The sequence below is a fragment of the Miniopterus schreibersii genome (genome assembly GCF_964146895.1).
Source record: "Miniopterus schreibersii genome assembly, chromosome: X".
NCBI lineage: Eukaryota > Metazoa > Chordata > Mammalia > Chiroptera > Miniopteridae > Miniopterus > Miniopterus schreibersii.
In genome coordinates, this window is record NC_138104.1 from 74,684,312 (window position 1) to 74,694,547 (window position 10,236).

Genomic DNA, 10,236 nt, shown 5'->3' on the forward strand with positions numbered 1-10,236 from the left:
ACATCCCTTAGAAGCACCAATCCCTTTCCTAGATCCAAGAAGGGACTCCAACCCCCTTATCTTTTCCCAGGAGCCTTCAGGGTGTGGACTGCCCTCCTCACCTTTGTCATCTCCCCCAGAAGTCCACTCCAGACATTGATAGCCTCTTTCAAACACTTCTGGTCCCATTTCTACCCCTCAGGATGCCCCAATCCCCTCTCTAACCCAGCTAAGTAGTTCTAGTCCCTTCTTCCTTCTATCAGAACTGACAGTGTGGACAGTTCCCCAGTGTTTTTTGCTTTCACTCAGACACCCTCAGACATCTCTCAGGCACATGCTGGCCCTTCTAGAATCATCTCAGCTTCTAAATGCTCCCTCAGATCCTTCTCTGTCCCTCTAGACACCCCTTCTCTGCTCCTTTCCATGTCCCCTAGCCCCTTCTCAGTCCCTCAAGACATCACTCAGGGCCCTCCCAGACCCTCTAAATGATCCCCAAGCCCCTGCCTCTGTCTCTAGTTCCTCCTCCAGGTTCCTCTTGGCCTCTCTAGCCAGTTTCCTTGTGCGAGTGGCCCAGGGCCCCTCCAAGTCCCCACCACCCTGGAGACAGCCACATTCTCCTAAAGGCGCCCCCCCCCCCCCAGTCTCTGAGGGCCCGGGGCGAGGCAGGATGGCTGCAGGCGTGGCCACGTGGCTGCCTTTTGCGCGGGCGGCTGCGGTGGGCTGGCTGCCCCTGGCCCAGCAGCCCCTGCCCCCGGCGCCAGGGGTGAAGGCATCTCGAGGGGATGAGGTTCTGGTGGTGAACGTAAGCGGACGGCGCTTTGAGACCTGGAAGAACACACTGGACCGCTACCCAGACACCTTGCTGGGCAGCTCAGAGAAGGAGTTCTTTTACGATGCCGACTCTGGCGAGTACTTCTTCGATCGCGACCCGGACATGTTCCGGCACGTGCTGAACTTCTACCGCACGGGCCGTCTGCATTGCCCACGGCAAGAGTGTATCCAGGCCTTCGATGAAGAGCTGGCCTTTTATGGCCTGGTGCCTGAGCTCGTTGGCGACTGCTGCCTGGAAGAGTACCGGGACCGCAAGAAGGAGAACGCTGAGCGCCTGGCGGAGGATGAGGAAGCCGAGCAGGCCGCGGACGGGCCAGCCTTGCGGGCCGGCAGCTCCCTGCGCCAGAGGCTTTGGCGGGCCTTCGAGAACCCACACACGAGCACTGCGGCCCTCGTCTTCTACTACGTGACTGGCTTTTTCATCGCCGTCTCGGTCATCGCCAACGTGGTGGAGACCATCCCTTGCCGAGGCCCCGCGAGACTGCCCTCAAGGGAGCAGCCCTGTGGCGAACGCTTCCCGCAGGCCTTTTTCTGCATGGACACGGCCTGCGTGCTCATATTCACGGGCGAATACCTCCTGCGGCTGTTTGCTGCCCCCAGCCGCTGCCGCTTCCTGCGGAGTGTAATGAGCCTCATAGACGTGGTGGCCATCCTGCCCTACTACATCGGGCTTTTCGTGCCCAAGAACGGGGATGTCTCCGGCGCCTTTGTCACCCTTCGTGTGTTCCGGGTGTTCCGCATCTTCAAGTTCTCCCGGCACTCACAGGGCTTGCGAATTCTGGGCTACACACTCAAGAGCTGCGCCTCTGAGCTGGGCTTTCTCCTCTTTTCCCTTACAATGGCCATCATCATCTTCGCCACTGTCATGTTTTATGCTGAGAAGGGCACAAAGAAGACTAACTTTACTAGTATCCCCGCAGCCTTCTGGTATACCATTGTCACCATGACCACACTTGGGTGAGTGCAGACCCTGTGTTCGGAGCTGCCCTGTCAGGCAATTACACTCACCTTTTCTGTAAAAGGTTAAGTAAATGCTCTCTCTCTGTTTGAGCTTCAGTTTACTCATCTGTAAAAACTGAGGGAAGTTGGACTAATCTTCAAATCCTGCCCAGCTTTGACAATGCCTTGATTTTCCAGGTCAAGAGACTTGGGTTCAAGGATCGTCTTAGCTGTAATCTTTCTGTTAACCTTGTGTTCTCTGGGCCTGTTTTCCCCTTTGTAAAATGAGAAATGATGATCCCTTTTGAGGGACTTTAGTGACATCGTGGTTGTGAAAGTTCTCTGAAAGTTTCTGGTGCAGGATAAACAGGTGTTGGCTTTCTATCACCCCCTTTTCCATCTTGAGGACCCATAGCTCCCAACCCTCTAGAACCATAGTGTGAGGCATTACCTCCGTGGCTCCCCAGAACAATATATTTTCAGCATCACTTTTTTACTGCCAATCCTTGAAAGAAAATAGTTGGGATAAAAACATCAAGTGGAGCCACCAAACTCATGTTGTTCTTAAAGACACTGTCTAGGGTAGAGATTGAGCCTTTTCTAACTTCCATCACCTGGATTAGGTATACAATTGCTGCTCAGTATCTGTTGAATGGATGAGTTGAGCTTGCTCAGTGCTTTAATAGAGGTGTAGAAAAGTTGATCTGAGGTTTCTAAGGAGTAGAAATTAATTCTGGTTGGAAGTTCAGGAAATTAATTCTGGTTGGACAAGCAAGTACTGAGCCTTGAGAATGGATTGGAACTGGGTATTTTGATCCTTTTACCCTATTCAGTCTTCACAACAATCCTGGGTGGGTGGGCAGCTGCCCGTGTCTCCTAGTTGAGGACAGAGTCTGAGATGACACAACACAGAGCCAGAAATGACCAAGTTGGAGAGACTTTTAAACAAGTCAAAACAAATAAATGAGTCAAAGTAAAGAAATAAGGAAGACCCATGGGGGGGGGGGGGGTATTTTGAGCAAAGGCCTAGAGGCTTAAGCCTGCAGAGGCTGCACTTTTGTGGAGGGGATCTGATTGGTCCTGTGGTTAGAACAAAAGTATGCTGTGTGATCTTGAGTAAGTCAGTCATGGAACCTCCCTGACTTTGGTTTTCACCCCCTCTGAGATTGGCTCTGCTTCATCTCTATGGGAGGGGGGATGGCATGGAGAAAAGGATGGGGGAGTTTTAAGGCTCCCCTTTATTTTTACATGTAAGGACAGTTTCAAGGTTTCCCCTGGGGGAATAGGAAGGGGTCCTACCTAGAGAACGTAAGACAGATGCAAGCAAAACAATCAGAGCACTCTTGTGGGGACTCAGAGCCCTTCAGCTGGCTTGTAGTGATGGAACTCTCTCCCCAGGAGGCTATGTTTACTGCCTGTGACTTCCTCCTTCTCCCCCATGCTGGGTATTAATAGATTTCCAGCTGAGTCAGATGCTCAGTGCACAGTGCACAGCTTGCTCACTCCGATGGGGGCAGCAGATGGCAGGGGCTGAGGGCCCATTTCTCATTTGACCCCCACTGGTGGCCAGAAAGGTCATCCCTCACATTTTGCAGAGCAAGAAACTGGAGCTCAGAGAGTTCACGCGCCTGGCCAGGGTCGCAGAATGAGTTGGATTAGATGAGATGCAGTGGGGGACTGAGGGGTGGGTGGGCACTCTTCTTGACCTTGCCTTACATTCTCTGGCCCCAGATATGGAGACATGGTACCCAGCACCATTGCTGGCAAGATTTTTGGATCCATCTGCTCACTCAGTGGTGTCTTGGTCATCGCCCTGCCTGTGCCAGTCATTGTTTCTAACTTCAGCCGCATCTACCACCAGAACCAGCGTGCTGACAAGCGCCGAGCACAGCAGGTAGCTGTGCCTTCCGCCTGAGTATCTCCTATTACTCCCACCCACCCCAAGCCAGTCAGTCACCTCTGGTATTTACCCACCTGACTCTTTTCTCTCTGTAGAAGGTGCGATTGGCAAGGATCCGGTTGGCAAAGAGTGGTACCACCAACGCCTTCCTGCAGTACAAGCAGAACAGGGGCCTTGAGGTGGGTAGGTCCAGATTGGGGTTGGGCATGAGCAGTGATGGGAGGAGAAAGGAGCTGACCTCATTTCTCTGCTCCATCCACTCCAGGACAGCAGTAGTGGGGAGGAACAGGCACTGTGTGTCAGGAACCGTTCTGCTTTTGAGCAACAACATCACCACTTGCTGCATTGTCTAGAGAAGACAACGGTGAGGCCTAACGAGAAGTGGTGTGGCAGGGTAAAGGGGATCCCCCTGCTACCAAGCCAGCTCCCCCTGCGGAATTGGAGGCTCACTACTAACTGTGGGGGGTTTCCTGGAAGAGGCCCGATAGAGCTGAGCCTTGAAGGGTAGGCAAGGGGAGGGACAAGGGAGCACCTTCCAGAAAGAAAGGAACAGCATAAGCAAAGGCCTGGCGGTGGGGGCAGCTCCTGTGTGGTGCCTTGTGACCATGCCTCCCTTCTTCCCACAGTGCCATGAGTTCACAGATGAGCTAACCTTCAACGAGGCTCTGGGTGCTGTCTCACTGGGTGGCCGCACCAGCTGCAGCACTTCTGTGTCTTCCCAGCCAGTGGGGCCTGGCAGCCTGCTATCCTCTTGCTGCCCCCGCAGGGCCAAGCGCCGTGCCATCCGCCTTGCCAACTCTACTGCCTCGGTCAGCCGTGGCAGCATGCAGGAGCTGGACACTCTGGCAGGGTTGCGGAGGAGCCCTGCCCCTCAGAGGTAAGTAACCCTCACCAGTTGGCCATCCTTGGGGAAGCTCAGAGCTTGGACCAGAGGGTCTGAGATTTCATGACTCCAGGCATAGCAAGTCAAGCTCAAACCAAAACTCCTCCATGCTGGGAGCTTGGGCTTATCTTGTCTGGAACTCTTTGTTCTTCATTTGTTGTTTCAACAAACATTTATTGGGCACCTACTATATGCCAGGCACAGTTTTAGGCATTTTGGAGTTCACTTTATGAGTTTAGGAATTTAGTTCACTTTAGGCAGTGAATAGAACACGCAGAAATCCCTGACCTTCTGGAACTTATATTCTAGTGGGATGTAACCATTAATAAACAAATACACAGATCATGTAGTGTATTAAGTGCCAAGGAGAAAAATAAATCAGGGATGGGGGAGAGTGTAGAAGGGGTGTAATATAGTTTTAACCGTGTGGTCAGGGAAGGCTTTGCTGAGGTGACGTCTGAGCCAAGATGTGAAAGAGGTGAGAGAGTGAGCCATGTAGATATCAAGAGGAAGAGCTTTTCAGGCAGAGCAAACAGCCTTTGCAAAGACCTTGAGGCAGAAATGGGTCTGTATGTCTAATGACGCATAGCCAGGAAGCTACTATGAGTAGAGTGGAGCGAGTGAGGGAGAGTGGTGGGAGGTAAAATCAGAAAGGAACAGGGACCAGATTATGTAGCTCTCTTACTGTAGACTATTGTGAGGACTTAGGCATTGTAAGGAGTCTGTCATAATAGATAATGTTTTGTGTGCGTGTTCTCATTATGTTCCAGGTACTATTCTAAGCACTTTGTATCATTTATTATCACAATTAATCTCCACAAGAACCCTATGAGGTAGGAAATACAGCAGGTCCTTGAATAACATTACTTTGTTCAATGTCATTTTTTTTTGTTCTTTTTAAATTATCGTTTACATTCAATATTATTTTGTATTAGTTTCAGGTGTACAGTGTAGTGGTTAGCTAATCATACTTTACAAAGTGTTCCCCCCAATATTTCCAGTACCCACCTGGCACCATACAATATTATTATTATTTTAAATATATCTTTATTGATTTCGGAGAGAGAAAGGGAGCGGGAGAGAGAGAAACATTAATGATGAGAGAGTCACTGATCGGCTGCCTCCTGCATGCCCCCTACTGGGGATCGAGCCTGAAACCCGGGCATGTGCCCTGACCAGGAATTGAACCACGATCTCCTGGATCCTAGGTCAATACTCAACCACTGAGCCACACCCGGCTGGGCACCATACAGTATTATTGAGTATATTGCCTATGCTGTACTTTATATTCCCCTGCCTATTTTCTAAGTATCAATCTGTATTTCTCAGTCCCTTCACCTTCTTCATCCAGCCCCCCAACTCCCCTCCCCTCTGGCAACCATCAGTCTGTTCTCTGTATCTATGAGTCTGTTTCTGTTTTGTTTGTTCATTTATATTGTTCTTTAGATTCCACATATAAGTGAAATCATATGGCATTTTTCTTTCTCTGACTTATTTCACTTAACATAATACCCTCTAGGTCCATCCATGCTGTCACAGATGGTAAGATTTCATTCTTTTTTTACGACCCAGTAATATTCCTAATGTAATTTTGTTATAACATTGATGAGATACCTAGGAACATAACCCTTGTTTTTATCAATTAGCCTGTGGTAAAATTTGTTTTGCTGCACATCATTTCACTTAAAATCACAGAACCTATCGACAATGTTAAGTGAGGACTTATTGTATTGTTATTCCCATGCTTCAGATGAGAGAAAAGAGAGGTTTAGAGTGGTAAAAGTGGGACCAGGGTTCAAACTCAGGACTGCCTGACTCCAGAGCCCTCACTCTGCACCACCATAACTGGGGGTGCAGGGGAACCATTTAGCACAGTGCCAGGGATCCAGTAGCTGCTCAATAAATGTCATGATTGCAGTAGCAAGTATTAAGATGACTTTTTAAGAACCTTCCATCTTCCCATTCTTATTCATAGCCGCTCAAGCCTCAATGCCAAGCTCCATGACAGCCTTGACCTGAACTGCGATAGCCGGGACTTCGTGGCTGCCATCATCAGTATCCCCACCCCTCCTGCCAACACCCCAGATGAGAGTCAACCTTCTTCCCCTGGTGGCAGTGGTGGTGGCGGGGCCAGCAGCACCCTCAGGAACTCCAGCCTGGGTACCCCTTGCCTCCTCCCTGAGACTGTGAAGATCTCTTCCCTGTGAGGGGTGGGCCCATCCAGAGGGCCATCTTGATTCTTAGGGACTCCTTTCCAAAGCCATATTATGGGGAGACAGACAGGGGCAGACCTGGGGACCCCTTCTGTCCCCCACTGAGAACTATGCAATGGAATTTCATGGAATGGCTCACCTTGTGGGGATGTAGCCAGGGAATGGGACACTTCCCCCACTCCAGACAGTTTTCCTGTGGGAGCTGAATCGCTGGGCTTCCTCAGGCCCCTGGCTTCCTTGCCCCAGCACACTGGGACCAGACCTTCTCCCCCAGCTGGCCTCCTGCATGCTCCTCCTCTCAGGCCCTCAGGCTCCCACCTGACATCTGAGCTCTAGCTGAGAAGAGGTGAGACTTCCTCTTCTCTCTGTCTGGTCTGTGGAGGTTTGGGGGTTCAGAGAAGAGAATCATCACCTCTGATCTAGCCTCTAAGGGAGGTCCCCAGCCTCCACCAGGCCTAACAACACCCAAATTCCAAAGCTTGGAATGCAACCACAGGCTTCATGGGCTGTGGCCTCAGCAGTGACCTTCCACCCCCAGGCCTTGGCTCAGGGGTCAGGCTGCCTCTCCCAACACACAGATAGCACAAACACTACCCCCTTCTCTGGCTGCTGGAAATGGGTCCTCTCAACCCCATCCTCTGCTGGGCCCCCAGCAAACTCTAGCAATAGCAGCTGCTGCCGTGACATTATGCAAAGCCTCTGCCCCATTTGCTGCAGCATTTACATCTGCCCTAATCAGAGGGACCACCTCTAATACTCCTCCTTCTCTCTCCTCTGGTTTGCTTCCTTCCTGGGTTGGGCTGGAGTCTGGGCTGTCTAAGATAAGCACCTGGCAACCAGCAGGGGCTGGGCTGGGTTTGTAGATCATGAGCTGATTTCATGTTCTTGGGCAGGAATCCAGAAGCATCAGGGGCTGAGGCCTGGGTTGTTCTTGAACTCTGGGAGTTATAGGAGGCAGGAGGAATTTCTTTATCTCCTCCTCCCCACAACACCTTTTCACATATTCCTCTCTCTTCTCCTTCTTGGGTCACCTTCTGGAACTCTGTGTTTGCTCTCAGGCTGATTATCTGGCATCATCTCAGGTTCCCTGTCCCCAGCACTGTCCCTGTGGAGCTGGTGGCTGACAAAGATGTAGTTTCCATCAGTCAATAAAACCTAAGAGATGAGGATGAGAACCTCCTGGCTCTGTGGGTTTGGGGGCTGGATAGGGCTGGGGAGTTAAAAGCACTCTGATTTCAATTCAACTAGTAGAAGGGCTGGTGTGGGTAAAGGTATGGGAGGTAGATGGTTGGTGATGTGTTCTGGAAGATGAGGATCTAGGAGAAATGAAAAAGCGGGGTTTGAAAAGTTGCCTCTCTAGGCTAGGAGGTCCTGAGACAAGCCCCCTTGGACATCATCTGCTCTAGCTCCTTCACTCACAGATGGGGAAACTGAGACCCAGAGCAGCACATGCTTGGTTTGGGGGAGACTTAAACCCAGGTTTCCTCACAGCAGATGGCTCTGAATTGAACCCTGATGAAAAGCATCTCTCAGTGTGGCAAATTCCCCTTCGTTGTGGATGTCCCCTACATTTTCTCGTCTGGGCTACTGGGTAGACTAGGCTAGTGTGTGACTCAGCTCTGTGGAGCACTGAGAAAACAGACCTTAGATTCAGGTGGACTTGAGTTCCAATCCCTGGGAGAGAGAATTATTTACCTTTTCTTCACTCAGGCTGCTAATCTGTAAAAGATAATTTTATTCACCAAATATTAACTGGATATCATGTGCTAGCCCCTAGGGGTACAGAGATAGGCAAAGTAGACATCATCTCTGTTTTACAGAGGAGAACATGGAAGGCAACTAAGCAATTACAATATAGTGCAAGAGAACCAAGATCGATGGATTACAGAAGCAGGTAGATGGCAGGAGAATCTAACCTGGCTAACACACAAAGAATGAGGTGCAGTTAGCCAGGCAAAAGACAAAAGGGTAAAAATGTTTCAGGCAGAGGGAACAGCATGTTCAAAGACCTGGAGGTTAGAGAGTGAGCCTGGGTCCTTTGGGGAACTTAAATTAATTGAGTAGAGTTGGGAAGAAGAGTGTGAGGCTACGATGAGGATCAGAATGTGGAGGTAAACCAGATTACAAAAGGCCTTTGAAGCTAGAATACAGGTTTTAGACTCCAACCTAAGGATAATGGGGGCCTCTAAAGGCTTATAAACAGGAAAGTCATCATGAGGTTTGTGTTTCAGAATGATCATTCTGGTTGTGGATAGTGGATTCTAGAGACACAGTCCTGGAGAGAGGATGCTTTTTCAGTGGTCTAATTGGTAGGTGATGGTGCCCTGGCCAGGTAGTGGCAGAGTTGGAAAGTCAAAATATTTGAGAGGTAAAATTGGCAGGGCTTGGGATTGACAGGTATCTGGGAGTAGAGGAAGAAGCAAGGCTGACTCCTAGGTTTCTGATATGGGCAAAGGCTGGGGGGGTGCCATACACTGTCAAAGGGAACATCAAAGCTGTTAGCACACAGTGCCAAGCATATAATAAGTACTTGGTGATGATTAGCTACAATTATTATCATAAGTTCAGTTTTAGATATGTGGTGCTGGACAAATATCCCGTAGGGAGTGGGATATATGGGTCAAGTAATATGGTCATAAAAAGATTGAATGTGAAAATATGCATAGACATCGGGCACAGTGCCCTGAACACGATAGGCTCAGTAAACCTGAGTCCTCTCCCATTAAGTCTCATGTAAAGAAAACACAATAGTACATTTATTGCTGACACCCTTCAGGGAAGACTTCAACTAGGTTTGGCATCTGAAGGGAGAAGGTTAGGTAGCACTCAGATGAGCTTTTTGATGGTCTCTCCTTCAGTCAACCTGTTCTATGGTTTGGCTCCTAAGCCCTCACCTCTCACTACAGCTTTTTGGTTTATGAGCTCATCAGAACCCCATAACTACTCCCTGAGGTAGTCTGGGCAGGGATTATCATTCCTGTTTTACACATGGATAAGCTCAAATTTGAGACACAATAACTTGCTCAGGGTCCTACAGTTGGTAATGGGCCATCTGTGCCTGGAACTGCCTTCCTGACTCCAAAGCCTGGGATCGTTTCCGGCGCACCGTCATGCCAACTAATTTATTGAGCATTTACTATGTGCCAGGAATACTACCAGGCCCTTTACAAGCATGAATCTCTGACCCTTAAATTGGAATTACCATTGTCATTTTACAGAGAAGTAGAAATTGAGGATGAGGTGTAAAATGACTTGCCAGAGTTCACTCGGACAAGAGCACAGCTAGGATTAGCTTGTAACTTTACAAACCCCATTGTGAGACGCTGGCTGGGGACAGAGATGGCTACGTAAAGGTTTGCTCGATCTAGGTAAATTTCATTTCAGGGAAAAAAAAAAAAAAAAAAGAAAAAAAAAAAAAAGCAGCTGTGCCGCGCCTGCGCACTAGCCACAGGGGCGGGGAGGTCAAAGCGGGGGCGCCAAAGAGGGCGTGT

At 49.7% G+C, this 10,236-nt stretch overlaps 1 protein-coding gene across 1 annotated transcript; it reads left to right on the forward strand.

Moving 5' to 3' along the window:
• The first annotated feature begins 381 nt into the window (after nt 1-381).
• KCND1 (potassium voltage-gated channel subfamily D member 1) lies at nt 382-7,918 on the forward strand. Its single transcript, XM_081125015.1, has 6 exons — nt 382-1,767; nt 3,481-3,643; nt 3,745-3,828; nt 3,915-4,013; nt 4,276-4,526; nt 6,508-7,918. Exons 1-6 carry the CDS (start codon nt 647-649, stop codon nt 6,737-6,739), a joined length of 1,950 nt encoding a protein of 649 aa, XP_080981141.1. The 5' UTR covers nt 382-646; the 3' UTR covers nt 6,740-7,918.
• The last annotated feature ends 2,318 nt before the right edge of the window (nt 7,919-10,236 follow it).

Coding starts and splice junctions, on each gene's coding strand:
- KCND1 (XM_081125015.1), top strand. CDS start 647: ATGGCTGCAGGCGTGGCCACGTGGCTGCCTTTTGCGCGGGCGGCTGCG. Junction 3,829..3,914: donor AGCAGAACAGGGGCCTTGAG/GTGGGTAGGTCC, acceptor CATCCACTCCAG/GACAGCAGTAGTGGGGAGGA. Junction 4,527..6,507: donor AGGAGCCCTGCCCCTCAGAG/GTAAGTAACCCT, acceptor TCTTATTCATAG/CCGCTCAAGCCTCAATGCCA.